Source organism: Chroicocephalus ridibundus, chromosome 2, assembly GCF_963924245.1.
Source record: "Chroicocephalus ridibundus chromosome 2, bChrRid1.1, whole genome shotgun sequence".
Classification (NCBI taxonomy): Eukaryota; Metazoa; Chordata; class Aves; order Charadriiformes; family Laridae; genus Chroicocephalus; species Chroicocephalus ridibundus.
This window is the reverse complement of record NC_086285.1, coordinates 3,593,701-3,611,966: the sequence shown is the minus strand read 5'-3', so window position 1 is coordinate 3,611,966 and position 18,266 is coordinate 3,593,701. Positions and strand designations below refer to the sequence as shown.

At 42.6% G+C, this 18,266-nt stretch overlaps 1 protein-coding gene across 22 annotated transcripts in view; it reads right to left on the bottom strand.

Moving 5' to 3' along the window:
* OBSCN (obscurin, cytoskeletal calmodulin and titin-interacting RhoGEF) overlaps positions 1-18,266 on the bottom strand; it is a 200,494-nt gene that overhangs the window by 107,403 nt on the left and 74,825 nt on the right. For 15 of the 22 annotated variants that reach the window (XM_063324255.1, XM_063324262.1, XM_063324258.1 and 12 more), the window contains 14 exons: positions 17,822-18,088; positions 17,056-17,322; positions 15,153-15,425; positions 13,362-13,628; positions 10,805-11,071; positions 9,669-9,935; positions 8,780-9,043; positions 7,917-8,183; positions 7,275-7,538; positions 6,081-6,347; positions 4,736-5,002; positions 3,137-3,400; positions 2,132-2,398; positions 1,072-1,335 (listed from right to left, as the gene is read on the bottom strand). In XM_063324255.1, coding sequence (XP_063180325.1) covers positions 1,072-1,335; positions 2,132-2,398; positions 3,137-3,400; positions 4,736-5,002; positions 6,081-6,347; positions 7,275-7,538; positions 7,917-8,183; positions 8,780-9,043; positions 9,669-9,935; positions 10,805-11,071; positions 13,362-13,628; positions 15,153-15,425; positions 17,056-17,322; positions 17,822-18,088 — 3,732 coding nt within the window. The remainder of the gene's footprint in view (positions 1-1,071; positions 1,336-2,131; positions 2,399-3,136; positions 3,401-4,735; positions 5,003-6,080; positions 6,348-7,274; positions 7,539-7,916; positions 8,184-8,779; positions 9,044-9,668; positions 9,936-10,804; positions 11,072-13,361; positions 13,629-15,152; positions 15,426-17,055; positions 17,323-17,821; positions 18,089-18,266) is intronic. The other 7 variants (XM_063324272.1, XM_063324273.1, XM_063324274.1 and 4 more) reach the window with 3 other exon arrangements.

Below are 18,266 nucleotides of genomic sequence, written 5' to 3'. Positions count from 1 at the left end.
GAGTGAAAGGATGGAAGGTGCTTAGTGCAGAAAAGAGAAGACAGAAAGGAGATGTGATATAAATTTTCACATCTTTTACAGAGAGGAAAATATTTCTCTATTTCTACAGGATATGGGACAAGAAGTAATGCCTTAAGCCAGTTTGAGGAAGACTTCTGTTGAAATTAGGAAGAATTTTCTGGCAGTATTGATGGTTAAGCCATGAAATGAGCGTCCAGGGGAACAGCAAATTCTTCAGCACTGGAGAGGGGCTAGGTAGGTGTGATGGTGACTTAGGGCTCAAGGATGGACTAGATGACTTGTAGAGGTCTTTTCCAATTCTGTTTTCCACAGTTAAATTAGAAGTTCAAGACTGAAACCATCCTTATTTTATTGTTAGATACCAAGATGAAAAAGACCAGGCAGTAAAAAGAAACAAAGTCATTGACCTACTGAATTTCCAGGTGAGAAAGGTGGCTGAAACTACTTCCTACTCTCCTATGTTAATGGTGGAAAGAAAGTTGCCCTCTCTTCCAAGGAAAGTTTGCAGATGAATTTGACTAAGGACTGTGAAGTACTCTCAAATTATAATGCTGAGTATTCTGCAATACCAGAATAGAAATCTAGACGATCCTTGGTCAGAGTTACATAGAAAAATTGCATTAAATCAAGTTTTGTTTGCAGTATTTAAAATTATCTGGCAAATCCTAATGTAACTTGAAATCCAAAATGGCTCTTTTTAAGAAGTACGAATGTTCCTGCTGCTCTATCTCTCTAGCCTCCAGTAAAAAGTACGTAAAACAGAACAAAAAATTCAAGCACATGGAATCCTTAAGGCTTCGTTGTGGTGCAAAGCAGTATAGCCGTGCACCAAGAGCAAGGAGAAGAACACAGGGAAAACGTTAGTACAGTAATGGAACTACAATTCTAGTTAGAATTAGATAAAAGTCACAATAAAAACCAAGAAAATCCATTACGACAGAATTAATGATGGCAAGATTAGAGAAAGAACTCATTGTGTGTCAGTACTGAGGCTTCCAGAGGAAAAAAGAGAAACATCACACAACAATTTCTCATTTCTGTTTTCTTTACCATGCACTGTCAGTGCTGCAGTGGTCTTCTCATCTCCACACACACAGGTGTACTCCCCAGCATCCTTGACTTCTAAAGCATGGATCAGCAGTTGTGCTGTGGTACCTTCCTGTCTCATAGTATATTTTTCACTTGATTTGAGCACTTTGTGTTTCTTTTTCCACTCCACAGAGGCAGCCCTAGATAGCTCACATTGCAGCGTGGCTGTTCCACCTTCTGTGGCTTCTTCATTCTTCATCTCTTTCTTGAAGCGTGCGGGCAAGGCTGAGGGGTGCAAAACGAGCAGAATGTATGACCATGGCAGCTATCCAAGTAACTATTTAGCTGTGGCCTGCCAACCAAAGCCTTCCCTAGTTAAGTGGGATTGATAACCACCCTGAGAACCATAAAACAGTGACTTTAGAAAGCTGGAAAACAACTTATGAATGTCAGACCTGTCTATGGTCTATGACATGAAATGGAGAACCACACCGCTCTCAACTTCTCCAGACTCTGCAAGACTGCGCCCTACCTTACTTTGGGTATTGCCTACCACAACGGAAAATAAAGCTCAAGTAGCATGTCTACGTTCTATTCCAATGCAAATCATTCCTGAAAAAGCTCGTAAAAGAAACTGTGTCTGAGGCATCAGTCTCACTTTTCCACAAGATTTCTCCTCAGATAGTGATCTAGCAGAACTTGACTGTCAAATTATTCCGAAACACTGAAAACTGTATCAAAAATACCTCATCACCAATTTGTAATATTCTCAACTTTAGGATTGTAATGTTTTTACTACCACAATCAGAATAATACGATTTTCCTTTTTTAGCAACTACTACTGAACATGAGCAAAGAAATGAGTTAGTACCAAGACGAATATCTGAAATTTTTGCAAAGAACACCTGATCTGTGCCTGATACTGACCAGTGCATTCAGGCATTTATGCCCATGTCCAACCACATTCATCCGAAACAGGCTGGCAATTTCAAAGCTGATATTACTACGCTGTTAAAAAAACATCTGTTTGAAAATAATCCACTCTAATTTGATGCATATGTTTTGATTTGGTTTTTTTTACCATTCACTTTCAGTGCAGCGGTGGTTTTCTGATCTCCATAACAGCACGTGTAATCTCCAGCATCTGCCAGATCTAAATCACGGATCACCAGCTCAGCAGTTGTGCCCTCACATCTCATGATGAACTTATCCTTTGGCTCCAGGGCTCCGTCTCCTTTCCTCCACTCCACAGAGGCTGCGGGCTTGTTCAGTTCACAGCAGAAAGTGGCCGTGCCATTTTCTGTGGCTTCCACGTTTTTCAACTCTTTTTTAAAATGTGGAGGAAGGGCTGAAGATCACAGGTGAAGAGAGAACACTTTAGAAGTGAGGAAATACAATGTCTTGACTGCTCCACTGGACTAAAACCCTTTAATCTCTAAAAGTTTTAGAATATACAGTACCTGAGAGACAAACGGTCATTTCAGGGGCATCCCCGCCTTATGCTTTGCAACACACCACATTCAGTGTGTCACAACTGGGTTGGAAATCAATGCTGTAAAACCGTAATTTACGTACTGGAAGGTATGCTTTAAAGGCATTTTAGGACATAAGAACGAAAAACTGATCCCGAGATTTCAAGGAACTAGGCACAGCTCTGTCTTAAAATCGGATGAACAACTAAAATGAACACTATGTAATTTAAAAATCCAGGCTGCACTGTATCGTTTCACCTGCCTTTCTCAATTATCTTAACAGAGCACCATTCAATTACATTCAAGAAAAACAAGTGAAAGTGATATGCCTAGGGAAATTAATTAATGGAAATACTGAAAGTATTATTCACAGCTTCACCGAGGTCTTCAGGATCTGCTTCCAGATTCCATTAACATGAAAGAACAGGGACAGAAAAGACTGTATGGTGCTATTTCTCAGTCCTAAGAGAAGGACTTTCAGTAAAAGATATTCCCAGTGGTTGATACAGCTGTCATAATTTAAAAACAACAGATGGGATCAAGGCCAGTTTGTGATCCTGCATGGGATCACAGATGACAAAGCAGAAAATCCTTATTAAACTTATGTATTTTACCATGCACTGTGAGGGATGCAGTAGTCGTCTTGTCTCCGCACACGCATGTGTAATCTCCTGCATCTTGTTCCTCCAGGCTATGGATTGTCAGCTCAGCAATGGTATCCTTCAGTCTCATTTTGTACTTCTCACTAGGCTTGAGCACTTTTTGCCCTCTCCTCCACTCCACCGGAGTGGGTTTAGTTAGCTCGCACTGCAGTACAGCCGTCCCGTTTTCTGTGGCTTTCGTATCAACAAGTTCTTTTTTGAACAGTGCTGGCAAAGCTACGGGACGTAACATAAACAGAGAGTACATCAAAACCATTAACCGGGCCTTGAGGAAACAAGGACTTGGTCCTGAGGCCAGTCCTTCACTATCACAGGAGAACGAACCATATAGTCTTGAAAACTGCATCCACTAGAAAACTACTGCGGGATCTCACCAGGATAATTGCCACCATGACCTGCCTCTAATGTTGACTTATGCAGCACGCTCATCGATTCCCAGCTGATTCTGGTAGTCCTCCCTACCTATTTCAGTCTAAATTCATCTATCTTCAACATTAATGACCTGACTTTTGATTGAAAGTTATTGCCCCAGCTGATAGTGCTGCTAGCTGGAGATCTCTGCCTTCCCTGACACCGTAATTTATCTTTCTTGTTCAGAGAGGGAAAGAAAAAAAATAAAAAATATAACTTCAGGTGAACCTTTAAGCCATAATTTCCAAGGACATAATGGCTCTAATATCAGGCATACAGAGTTTTTTTTTCTAGCAGCGTTCATCAAGTTGCTTTATGGTGTTGCCACCAAAGTAAAAAGGAAGCAACCAGCACAGGGAACAAAGTGCCAGCTCGGAGGGGAGGAACAGAAATACCTTCAGCTGGGGGAAAGACGAGGAAGCAGAAGTGTGCAGAAAATCTGAGAGAAGAGAGTTTTACCTTCACAGTTTTGCCCCTGTCCTTAGAAGCGTCTTACCCTTAAGATAAGTCTCAGATAAAAACTATTCTTTCATCTGTTGAACTATATAAGAACTGCCCGTGCTGGAGGGGCAACCAAAGCTTGTTGCTGTTCACCATGGCAGAGGCAGGAACAAAACCTGTCTCACCACTCCCTAAATCAGGACCTACAGAATAATGTTTTGGGGGTTTTTTTGGAAAGCACCATTTCCTCAGCAGAATACATCACAGCCCCACAAGAGGAGGGCAGTCATCCCTTCCTGAATGGGAAAACCTCTCACTAACTGAGCTCAGCGTTTTTAAAGATCATTCCTTCAAGTTAAGCACCAAAATCCACGGACATCAGTGGGACACAAGGACAAACCCTCTGAGAACAAGCTGGCTGCTGGAGGTCTGCTCACTTTTGGCCCTACACACAGATGCCTTTTTCACTTTTAAAAAGTGAAGACTAAGATGAGAAGTTCTCACAAGTCTTTACTTTGCCATAAAGCCATCAGTTTCAAACTGACAGACAGCAGGACATGGCATGAAACACGGACAGCAAAGTAAGAAAATCCCACAGAATCCAAACATCAAAGCAAGAAAGAGACCTTCCCAGAGCAAAGGGATCTCCCTGAGATACTGCTACCATAACGGAGAACAACTTTTGAACAACTTTTTTACCATGGACTGTCAAGACAGCTGAGGTCTTCTGATCTCCACACACACAGGTATATTCTCCTGTATCTTCTACCTCCAGATCTCGGATCAACAGCTCTGCAGAGGTATCTTCTTGTCTCATCCTATACTTATCACTGGGTTTGAGTGTCTTGTTCCCTCTTTTCCACTCCACCGGGACCCCGACCTTGCTCAGCTCACAGTGCAGAGTGGCTGTTGTGCCGTCTGTGGCTTCTCTGTTCTTCAATCCTTCCTTGAAAAACGCAGGCAAAGCTGAAGGACAGCAATACGAGCAGTGAGATGTAATGCTCCAAAGAGTTAAAATTAAACATTGATGTTTAATTTTCCTTTTCCCTCTTATCTTGAACTGATTTATCAATACAAGGACATAGATTCTCAATAGTCTTCATGAATCAGAATGAGGAAAAAATGCCATCACCCGAAAAGGGCTCAATGCTTGCAGTGATCTGTGGAGATATTTTACATGTACTCAGAGTCGCAAATCAATACAGACAAAAGAAGAAAATCCAATTTTTTCCTGGGAAATTTCGAGCAGAAAGAATAAATACTAATTTGAAATTTCTGGAAAAAAAATTGGTTTTCTTATATGATGTTTTAAACCATAATGGGAAGATGTTTGCTATGTTTTCACATACTTAAGCAAACAAAAAGACATTGCCCATTAAAGAAAATGAAACATTGGAGTTCCATTTTAAACATCAGTTTGAAATGAAATTGCTCATTTCAATACACGGGAAAACAAGTATTTTCACCTGAACTCATATATCCTTTCCAACACGTCAGTTGCGGTAAAAATCAAACTTGTCCCTGGGAACAGTCATCCCTTAGAAGGTTTGGGCTTGCTTTGCATAGGAGAGTAACTGAATGCAATAACAACTGGCCTGTACATATAGAAGCACCTCGTTGTCCCAGGAATGGAGTATGGGAGTAAGATTCCAGGGAATAACCTAATCCTTGGGGATTTTATGAAACCTTAAAACCCCTAAAAGTCATAGTCCCTTAGAGGCAACCCATTTTATTGTGCTTGAGCATAATAGCAAGGCTAATAAAAGAACTTTCAAGGGGAAAAGCAAAATGATGGACCCCAATTAAAACAGTCGCAACAATCTGGGTTGCCTGCATGTTTCTCGGAGCTTGCACACCGATACCCTTCTTGTGCCAAATACCCCAGCTGCACCGACACCAATACGAGCACTTCACTGGCATCAGTGGGCCGTGGATAAGGGTCTGGCAGAGGGAGGGAGATGGTAGGGTAACCAGGCGTCTGTCCAAATGAACAGAGAAAACAGGATAGTTACTTTTAGTGTGTGTCTTGTTTTGATTGTTTTACCATGTACTGTTAAAACTGCCATAGTCTGCTGGTCTCCGCACACACAGGAATAATTTCCAGCATCCGCCGTGTCTAGATTTTGGATTACAAGCTCAGCAACAACACCTTCACGTTTCATTTTATACTTGTCACTTGATTTGAGGGTCTTGAAGCCCTTCTTCCACTCCACGTTAGCAGCAGCCTTGTTCAGCTCACAGCGCAGGGAGACACTTTTACCTTCTGTGGCTTCTTCATCTGTCAGGTTTTTGGTGAAAAGAGCAGGCAGGACTGCAGAGTAAATGCAATACAGACACGGCATCAAACCTGAGAAAGCCTGACCCATGATCTACTCGCTCTCTTGTTTCCCTGAACGTGCACGTCACTGACGCCACAAGAACTTCACACTCCAGGATTTTGTTCCAATCTCTAATATTTCAAAAGAGATTTCAGTCTGAGTTTTAATTTTTTTTTGCCCTCACACTTTAAAACTTCCTTTAAAAACAAGTTTGTCTATCTGCAAACTGAGTTGACAAGCCAGCTATCCTTTATCTTATACGCCATAAAATCAAAGGGATAAAATTAGAGGCCATATTTCAACATGAAACCCAAAGCATTTCGTTTCCCTGGAGAAAAACAATGGTTCTACAGAAGTGCCCGCTTCATTGCACTGTCTGTATTTTCATAAATAGTGCCCCTTAAACCAGAGCAGTTACAAACATGCTGTCAGCTCTCTGCAGAGATAAGTATATGCTTTTGAAGAGTTAAGCCAAAATTGGTAACAAAGGGCTGGGAATCGCAGGAGAATAAGGCAATTTTTCATTATGATAGTCCTTGTGTAACACCATGCATTGATGAAAACTTGTTCCTCTTAGGAGCAATAAATGTAACTGTCTGAGTTACAAAACATAAACGTTATTCCCACTTTCAGGTTAAGCCCCAGGGGAAAGCTTTAAAGAAGCAGCTACACTGGACTAGGAAGATTGTGTTAAATTGGGGACCTGTTCTCCACTTGTCATTTGAACATCTAGGAAGGCAAATAGCACATCAAGAAGGCATCAGGTGAAAGGACAGAGAGAGAAGGAAAACAGGATAGAAAACTTAGTCAGGAGGATATAAAGTACATGGGGACCAGATGAAACAGGAGAAAAAGAAGAAGAAGAGGGTTTGGAAATTACACAGGTTTACTTGGGGCACGTGCTGAGAATTTCTTTTTACCATTTACTGTCAAAGCAGCCGTAGTCTGTTGATCTCCACACACACAGCTGTAATCACCAGCGTCTGCCAAATCCAAATCCCGGATCATCAGCTCCGCAAAAGGACCTTCCTGCTCTATTTTGTATTTTTCACTTGGCTGGAGGACCTTATTCCCCTTTCTCCACTCGACCGGGGCCGATTTGCTCAGTTTACAGTGCAAAGTGACTGCCTCCCCCTCTGTAGCTTCCTTGTTCGACATTTCTTCTTGGAAGAGGACAGGCAAGGCTGAAGGACGCAATACCAACAGAGGAGGAATCAGCACTAGGTTGAAATGAACTGGATTCTGCTGTGAGTTACTGGGCTGCAGTGTACATATTTAACCAAAAATGCACTACCACTAGGTGGATAGAGATGAAAGAGGGGTAAGAACTCCTAGATTAGAGAGAAATATATTAGAGAAAACAATATACAATATAACTGTGCTGTCTCAGAGCAAAAAATAGCACGAGGGAATTTTCTCTAATAGGGTGACTCTTTGGCAGCACAGAGCTGAGAACATGAAACCTCTTAAGAAGTCACACTGACCAAGCTTCAGATGACCAGCAAATGCTGTCAAACACGCAAATTTTGGGGCTTAATGAGAAACATGGGTAGAATGGTTACCATTCACTCTCAAAGCAGCTGTTGTCTTCTGGTCTCCACACAGGCAGGTATAGCTCCCAGCATCCGTCAAGTCTAGGTCTTGGATTACCAGCTCGACAAAACGCCCTTCCTGTCTCATTTTGTATTTGCCATTTGGCACCAAGACCTTCCCGTCCTTCCTCCACTCGACCGAGCCCACAGCCCGGCTCAGCTCGCACTGCAGCGTGGCCGTCCCGCTCTCAGTGGCTTCCTCGTTCTTCAGGTCTTTTTTGAAACGGACTGGCAGGGCTGAGAGATGCAGAATGAAAAGGGATTGCAACCCAAGACCCTGCCCAGATCTCTGGTCAGAGGCTGAATTGTCATTTATTGTATAACTACTCGGCCTTATTCCAACACCCTCATCTCTAAGTGGATCCTGCCTTTTTTTTGTGGCCAGTAAAAAAACCCAAAACTCTAGTAAATTGTTCTGTGGGAATCAAAATATGTGTGATTTTGCATCATGCAACGTACGCATTGTGATGATGCATACAAATGACAAACTCATCCTCATCATTAAAGGCGATGAACCCTCCTTAACAGAAAATCCCAAGGAATCTTATATTTCCATACTAGTTCAGGAAAACAGACACACACGTGAGCACCCTTCACTTGAGGAAAGGTAAGAAGACAACACAACACACACACGTCCAACACACAGCATAATGAAAGCTGATCGTGGATGGAGATTGGGGAAAGGAGTGACGTGACAACATGAAAAAGTGGAAGGATGAAAAATGTGGAAGGAGGACATGAAGGTAGGTGTTGTGAGGGAATGTACAGAGAGGAGGAGGGAAGAGGTGGACAAAAACATTCCAGAGTTTCACGGGTTATTGCTGACTTTTTACCATTCACTGATAAGGCTGCAGTGGTTTTTGCGTTCCCCACTACACATGTATAGTCTCCAGCATCCTTTGGGTCCAGATCGTGGATCACCAGCTCAGCCACTGTGCCCTCCTGCCTCATCCTGTACTTGTTACTCGGCCGGAGAAGAGCCTGCCCCTTCCTCCACTCCACGGAGGCCTCTCTGCTCAGCTGGCATCGCAGGGTGGCAGTCCCACCTTCCACGGCTTCCACGCTCTTCAGCTCTTCTTTGACGAGCACAGAGGCGGCTGAGGAATGAAGCGTTCTCATTTTACTTTAAGAACATCATCACCAACCCATGACCTCGTATGGGACTTAAAACCAAAACAAATTCTCTTGGCACAACTAATAAGCTCTGACCTACCTGCACTTCCAGGACTCTGCTTGTATTTGCAATAGCACACCATGAGTTTGGGAGGAAATGAAACCAATACAATTATTTCCCAATAATTAGAATATCAAGGTATTTACCCTTCTGCTGCCCAAATGGTGATGGTCTTAGACGCGTGAAAAACTTGCTGAGAAAGTGCAGAAGAGAATTGCATATTCTTTAACAAAATGTGTAGCTGAGGCCCTTCTTACCTTCCAGCTTAGAGCTCAGACAAACACCTCTGTCCAGAGCAGAAAGCAAAACAGTTACTTCAGATGCAAAGAAAGAATATCTTTTTATCGGGTATATTGGATTGATATGTGTTAGCATGAAGTAATTGTCCTAGAAAACAGAGAACATAATGGACCCAGCCAGAGCTGCCTTTTGTTTGTACTGATCCCCTTTTTTTGTTTTCTCCAAATGCTCACCCTAACTGTGCAGGAGCTAGCAGGACCACGGCAAGAACAACAACAAATGGTCACAAGCAGGCGTCTTATTCCTACCATGGATTTTGACTTGGGCTGTGGTCTGCTGGTCTCCAGTGTCACAGGTGTATCTTCCCGCATCTTCTGGCTCTGCATTATGAATCACCAGCTCTGCCACTGTCCCCTTCTGCTTCATTTCATATTTGGCACTTGCCTGGAGCGCGGCTTCTCCCTTCTTCCACACCACGGTGGCATCAGCTTTTGTGAGTTCGCAGCGCAAGGAGACAGATTTCCCCTCTTCCATCTCCGTGTTCTCCAAGGCTTGTTTAAAAAGGACGGGCACAGCTAGAACACAGAACCAGGGATCAGGACATGTCCTCTTGACCTGCTGTGCAACAAGTGCCCCATGATGCTTGTCACCCCTTAAAAACTGGTTTGTTTCCAAATGAGCAGAGCAGCCCTAGACCCTCCCTTGGCTGTGTGGAATCAGTGATTCTGCTTGGGAGGAGGAGGAAATCTCCCCCCAAGATGTTACCATCTCACTGTAGATTCCTAGGAGCACGGGGGAAGTTTTATCTTTAATAAGGACCCCTTCAGAGTGCCCTGAAACCCTCATCTAACAAATTCTCTGCTGCTGCAGGGCTCTGAGACAGCACTGATGCCCTATATCTCTCCTATTTTCTGCTCCGGCACATACTACTTTTGCTATATTACTGAAGGTACTGCATTTGTTTAATGGCATTGGGGTGCGCAGATGGTGTCTGAGAGCCTTTAAAAAAGGGTGCTTTTGGGAGTTTGTCTTAATGTCTAAACATTAATCAGGGACTGGATTTGACTTATGTTTTCATGTTCTTCTTGTGCTGCCATGATCCTGGTCTCCAACCCTAACTCCAATCTTAATCACAGCCATGTAAAAAAAGCTGATAGGTCAGGAACTATGGTGTGTAGGGTATGGAAAATGAACCCTTTGCACTTACTTATTTTTTGCTCAGTGGGAAGTTACAGATTTAAAATCCTAGAGGCGTAATGTCAGATCAGATCACGTGAATGAAATACGGGCAGGTGTTTACAAGAATGTGATATTACCTTTAAATTTTACGTATGAATTTGTCGATGGCACTGCCACAAAAAAGAACTACTATGTGACTTTTTTAATAGAAGATCAATTAAGCAACACATTAAGAAAGTGTAGCAACGTATCTAACTCTGCCTACCGTTTACTTTCACCCGAGCAGTGGTCTTCAGTTCCCCCGTGCTGCAGGTATATTCCCCAGAGTCTACGGATTTGACATCTCGAATAATGAGCTCTGCCACAGTGCCACACTGCTTAAATTCATACTTCTCACTGGCATAGAGGACAGTGTCTCCTTTCATCCATTTCACTGGGGTATCGGGTTTGCTGAGCTCACAGGTCAGCTTGACTTGTTTTCCTTCTTTAGCTTCTTCGTTTTGGAGCTCTTGCTTAAAAAGGACTGGCATTTCTGAAAAAAAAAAAAAAAAAAAAAAGACCATTGCAGATGTTTAAGGAAACACATGAGATTGGAAATCACTTTTTCTATTTTGTTTCAGACTTTGCTAGTCAGATAGAAACCCACAGGAACAGAAAAGCGCTAACAAACAGATTCTTACAGCTCACATCTGGCTGTCAGCTCTCTACAGCAGTAAAAAAAATATTTGAGACCATATGCTTTTTTTTTTTTTTCCTTTCAACCACTATCTGTGCTATTGAAGACATCACGACTACTACTGTTGTCATTATTAGCATTAGTGGGCAGACTCTGCCCTCTTATTAATGACACAAACAGCGTGTTGCAGGGTTGCAGATGGATGGCCAGAGCTGGACCACTGGCACAAAACCCATAAAACTTTACTGAGGCCAACTCGCACATAACACAGAGGACACAAAGAAATGGCAAAGCGCTTTCTGTCATTACCAGCAGTACTGACTTATAAAAAAACCCCTACAACATATTTTTATCAGACATGAATACCGACTTAAAAACAGCACAGAGCGGAAAGCACAGCTGTACGTGACGGGGTCGCTGTGGAGATTCCTGTGCAGGCTCTGTCACAGCCTGGGATTCAAGGCTTTAAGGTGAGCTGGTGTAGAGAAGGCACTTAATGGGAAAAAACCTCCACTGAAGTGTTTTCCCTTCAAGTCATGAAAAAAAAAAACAACCCTAATTTCTTCCTAGCTTCTGCTGTCTTACGAATATGCAAGTCAGCTACTTCATCACAGCAAGGTCTGTGATGCAGCTGTCCTGCGGCTGTTGAAAAACTACAGCTTATTATTCCTTTACCTCCACTTTGGGACACTCGGTGTCATGTGGCTACTGACTTGTTTTCTTCTTTTTGCTATTTTTGCATTCTGCTGTTCTGATGTGACCCTAATAGATAAAGGAAAGCTACAACACTGTAATTTGTTGTGGGCATCCTTATGACTTGACTCCTTCCCACCTACTGGTGATCTGAATCCATGTGTTTGAATCCTGCATCCACCAACACCGTTCTTTGTGAAGGGGAAAATGAAGCTGTTGTTTAACGTTCATTATGAGCAGGGTTTTTTCTAGCAGAAAAATTCCTCTTCATCATGGCTGAGATCTGGGTCCTACTAAAGTCTGCATAGATCTTTCTTCTTTATGTAACAGGTATTGGGAAAGCATCCTAGCACTAATGGAAGACATAGCAAATCTGGACCATTAACCATCACCTCTCTTCTTGTTATATGATCAAGGTCTTCTCTCTCCCTGCACAGCAGATCTCAGCCTCACGTTGACTTGTTTCTTTGTGCTCTAGATAAATACCGTGAGCATCTTGCCTCTCCTTTTCATGCTCTGAGGTTCAGGTTGACGATTCCATTCCAACAACTCAAATGCTTTTTGTTCACACTGACTTCTCTAATCCAGGTGCAGCTTTGGATCAGCCCCTCCAGAGCATGTTAAGAGCTGCATGCAGGATAGCCCTGGCCAGGCTAAACCCAGACTGTGCCATTAACAGCCTCCCTGTATCTGCTCAAACCTGCCCATGTGAACGAGCAATTTTGCTCACAGGAACCACGGTCCTCCTCAATGTCAGACTGGAGCAGGGACTCAAGACAGGCTTGAGCAATTAGAAGGTGGGTAGCAGATGAGCCTGGTTCAGACCCAACGCTTACCTAACATATGTGGTGCTTACACAAAATGCTCAAAGGAAGTAAATTAAAGTCTCATCTGTCTAAGAAGAGAACGTTTTCTCCAGCTCAGACAACAACGCTTCACAAAACAACCCTTCTGATACCACCCATCCTGCCTTTGCAATCTCCCAATCTTTGGAATAAAAACTTTGGGTGCACTACTCAATAAATTTGTCTGCCTAAAGCAATCACCCAGACAAACGTGGGTGAATGAGCTGCCTCCTTGGAGAGAGCCATCAGTGGAGACAGCTTCAGAAGACAATTCATCCTTTCTCTGGATTACCTCTTCGGCTGGGTGGATCTCCTACAGAGACGCCCGCTCTTTACTGACGCATTGCTCTTTGCTCCAGGGAGCTTAGGCTTTTAACTTTCACCAAGCTAACATCAGGTTAAGATGAACGATTTTCCTGTTTCACATTCTGTCACCTCTCTGGGATGCTGTCCCAGAGGACTTGAGGAAAACCTCTCCTGCACTGCGGTGCAAAGACATGAGGTTCCTTTTCGGTATAGTTTCATGTTTTTATCATTTCAATTTATTACTCTGACCTCGGTGTTAGATGACGAGTTAGGACCCAAACCATCACTCCAAATATTCTTACCCTTGACAGTAATAACCGCACTACTTTTAGCTGCTCCAGCCTCACACTCATATCTGCCACTGTCTCTTTCTTCTGCCCTGTGAATGACAAGCTTGGCTTCAAATCCCAACCGGCTGATGTTATACTTGGAAGAATTCCTAAGGCTCTTCCCATCTTTGCACCACTTTACAGGGCTCTCTGATTTGGAGGTTTCACAGTGAAGGATCACATCCTCTCCCTCAGTGACTTCAGTATCAACCAGCTCCTTTGTGAAGACGCAGGGCTTCTCTAGAATCACATAAAAACCGTCTGAGATGTTTCAGAAGAGGGGTGGATTTTCAGTTCACAAGTAATCTGTGAGATTTACATCCGAGATTACTTGTATCAAAATTACAGGTCAAGGTTAGTAACAAATAATTCGGTGTTCATGACTATAAAGCTCTCAGGCAGGCACCGGTCATGCCATAAAGAGTTGCTTACAAAGTACCTAACGCCATCTGAGAGAAACTGAGAAGAAAATGGCCCTGCTGAAGAACATAAATAATATCTCTCCTGCATCTTGATAAACATGAACAAGACAGAGACACGATTTTCCTAAAACCTTTTCCATGTGAGCTGATTAGTTTAAACCTTCTAACTGAATGCGGAAAAGTTAATTCTGCATGAAGGGAGGTGCAATACAGGTTTCTTGAAGCCGGACAACTAGAGCAGGTCTCATCTCATCAGTATGTATCATCTGAAAACCAGGCAGATAGCCCAGCCTGGTCATGTAGGGTGTCTCTATAACCTCCGGGAAATGATAGACACCTCCAGAAAACAGATATTCACTTCCAAAATGGGTCATTAGGAGAGAGATTAACCGCTCTCTGGAAGTGCTTTTCTTTCTACACAGCTTATAGAAGTAGTCTAAGCTTGATACCAATAGCTAAATTGGCCAAGGTAGATCTTATCCCCCGTAGCTTAATGCTTTTTCATTCACAACAATCTAATCAATCAGAAAACCCAAAACCTGGTTTTGGTACCATAGCATCACATGTTAGCCTTACCAAAAGGAGTCAGCCTTTTGCAAATAAGACCTTTCATTTGCCTTCAGAAATAAATAAATAAATCTGTTCACATTTCTGTAGTACAGCAAAATTTGGTCAAATTTTCAAATTTTGAAAAAAAAAAAATTCTTTGCAAGAAACATAGTGATTCTGAAAAGAACGAGAATATGATCTGACACCGTGGAGACTGGGGGCCATGAGAAATGTTTATGTTTCCAGTAAGAAAACACCTCTCCGATCCTGCACTCTTGGGCTGTTCGGCATTCATTTTCCCCCCTCGCTATAGAAGTAGACTAAGACTGCAGTTTTAACTCAGTTTAACTTTTCCCGAGACAACAATTCACTGTCAACCACGAATAGCAGAGAGCACACATAATGTTGCCTTTTGAACAATGAAAACTAAATCAAAAACTTATCGGTTGCACTTTTTTTTGTTTTAAAAAATAATTGATTTCTCCTCATTTATCATCACCCTATTGGCTCAGCTCAAGGAAAACTGGACCAGGCATCCAAGGTAGCATCACTACAGTATAACATTCCCATCTAGGGTCCAATAAACACTCGGAGAGTTGTCCAGGATTACAAAGTGTTCACTCCCCGGCCCTTGCTTCATTATATAGGTAATGCTGCTCTTGAATATATACATATACATATATGATGGGGCCAAATTTGTAGCATTTTTGTTCCTTTTTTCACCTACCCACATCAACCCGTACTTATTTCTACGCAGTCTTTCCTCTCCTGTAGTTTCTTATGATTGAATTACCTTTAACAACCAAACTGGCAGATGTTTTCTTATCACCAGCTTCAAATGTAATGACCCCCGAGTCCTTCAGTGAGAGTTTTTTCAACGTTAGCAGGTGATATCCACCAGGCTGAGACTGGATGTCATTAAGTTCATTGGTATGGAGTGGGGTTTTATCCAAAAACCACTGCACTTTGCTATAGTCTATGGGAGAGATTCTGCATTTGAAACTGGCAGATTCTCCTTCTAACACAGTGACATCTTCCAGGTCTTCTGTTATTAGCACTTTCTGGCCTGAAAGGAACATAGATATATCAATTACTGGAATCTTCACTTTCTAGCGTGAAAATAGATATGGAAAACTCCAAGATTTCCCATGTGAGTAATTCAAAAAAGAAATATGTTCATGATACAGAAGACTACAACACAATTCCCCTGTTACTGAACATAAAAACATTCACAGGAAGATAATATGTACTGGACACACAGCAATATAGGAGGAAGACAACTTCAAAGCAGCAGAACACATATAGCAGAATGAGGAGCCAGTACAACGCAAATCCAGTGTTATAAAGTTTCTCTTAATGGAACTACCTGGAAAGGCTGAAAGGATGCAGCTCTGATCACATCACCGGGCTCTAGACAACACTAAGAAGATGATCTCTCCCATGGCAACCCCTCTGTTTTTCTAGAGCGAATATGACTTGCTTTCTATGGGATAGGACCACCCACCCCCCACCTTCTTTGATCTTATTTCAACCATGAACGCAGTGGGAAGTGGAGACAGTGTCTGACTGCAGCTTTAGGAAAAGGAAACAGAAACAACAGCCCTGAAAACCTGTCTGTGCAGATACAGATAGATATACACCTATCTAAAGAAATAAATAAAATAATCACTGTATACCAAGATACATCTGCTGTTGTTCCTATTTACAATACCAGTACAGGGAATTTTTTTAACTTTTTTTCTTGAGCTTTGTGAAAGAGAGGTATTTTTTCCACTCAGAAAAGTTGGCGTTAGAAACCTCACAGCAAATTCAGGTAGCTCAGCTCCTGAGGCCATGATGGCAATGAAGCTCACTTCTTTGCTCCTCAAGGCTGCTCTGGCAGATAATCAGAGCTGGAGGAGTTTGGCTTTACCCCCTAGTCTTTAATAACTAACTATAAGTGGACACCGCCACGGCATCTCCACATGGTCATTCTTGAATTGTTCCTCCCATGCTCTTCATCACTTCATCTATTTCAGCTGAAGAGTTTCTCCCAGTTGGGGTTCCAGTGAGAAAACTGTGAGAAGCAGTAACCACCAGACTCACTCCTTCCTCTTAAACACTCCCCCTGTTGTTAGAGTTGTCCACCACAGGTGATTCACTGCCCATAGCATCAAATAAAAGCTGCTGGGTTGTATTCTAGGTACAACTCTAGCTACAGCTCTGGGTTGTACTTTAGCTGGACATGGGGTTGTACCCTTCACCTCTAAGGTGCAGAGGGACATTAAACACTAAAACGTCCCTGGAGCACTCCTTCACCCCTCCCTTCTTAGAAACCACTACTGGAAAGAGGCATCGAGGGACGTGGAGAAAAGCCTGGAGGCAAAATAATTTTTTCCCTTGTCTGATAAGAGGCACTCTGAATCATATCCATCATACGTTCACGCAGGAACACCAGCCTCTCCTCACATCGTTTTTTTGGGTTTGAAATCATACACAAAGTACTCCACGTGTAATTCCTTCAAATCAACAAATTGCTCAGCACGTCCTGCTATATTTTTGTCCACGTGGCCCGCGTGGTGTATATAAATCACGAATGAGACAGAGCCAGAAACCAGTGGATCTGCTCCCCGTATGCTTAGAAATAGATCTGCCTGTGCATATAATGTTTCCTGAGGGAGAAACAGGACGTACAACCATATTCCTCTCATACCTACCTTGCACGACTAGCTTGGCTCTGGACTGGGCATCACCAATGTCGCAGGTGTAAGTGTCACTGTCACTTTTCTCCAAGTTATTTATGGTCAGCTGCAGGACTTGTCCTTTCTGCGTGATCTCGTATTTCTTGCTAGCCCTGAGTTCAGCTATGCCTTTCCTCCAGACCACAGAGGATGCAGCTTTCTCACTCTGGCACATAAAAACTGCAGTTCCACTTTCATCGACTTTCAGATCTGAAAGTTCCTTGACAAAATAATTAGGTTTTTCTGGAAGGAAAAATAAAAATAAAAATAAAAAAAAGAAAGAGAGAGAGATTTGTCACCCAAACAAGTCCTGTGCATACAGAACAGTCTTAAGTCCCCTCTGCCCCGCCTTGTAGAATCACAGAATATAAAGATGGAAAGGATCTGAGAAGATCACCAGGTCCACCTCATGCCGCAGGGTATATCAAGATAAAATACTTCCAGAAGATACCTGGAAAGTTTAACGCCATTGTACAGGTGCTGGTGAGATCTTATCTGGCAGAACGCATACAGTTTTGATCACCCATATTAAAAAAAAAAAAAAGACTAATTAAAACTGCTATTTTTTAATGGCTCATTACATCGCACATAAGATTCTTCAGCACCTACAAGGTGTTTTTGTAGCGTTTTATTTAAAAGCTTTTAATCCATGACATTTTTTGAAAGCTGAAAATCGATCCTGTTCAGGGAGAGCGAGAGAAGAATGTCTCCCACAGGTCGTAGGTATCTGTAGATATCTGACCTTGCACTGTGATCCTGGCTTTGGTTTTCGAGACCTCTGTCTCACAGGTGTACTCCCCACTGTCCTTGACCGTGGAGTCATGGATGATCAGAATGGCTCGTGTTCCCTCTTGGTGCAAGTCATATTTCTGGCTTTTCCGGATCGCTTTGCCATCCTTGTACCACCTGATGCTCACATCAGGTTTCGACAATTCACAGCTCAGGCTGATGTCCTGCCCCGCCGCTGATGTTTTATCCTCCAGCTGTTTTGTAACTTCAGTGGGTTTTTCTGAAGGGGGGGGGGGGAGAAAAAAAAAAAGAGAGAACTTTGAATAAAAATCATGATCACTATATGGTTGTGGCTTTTACAATTCAAATATCCAGCACGTTTTCACATTCCCCACTGAATGTTTCATATTATGTTAGGAAAGGGAGGGGAAAAGCAGTCTTGCTCTTTAGTATAAATT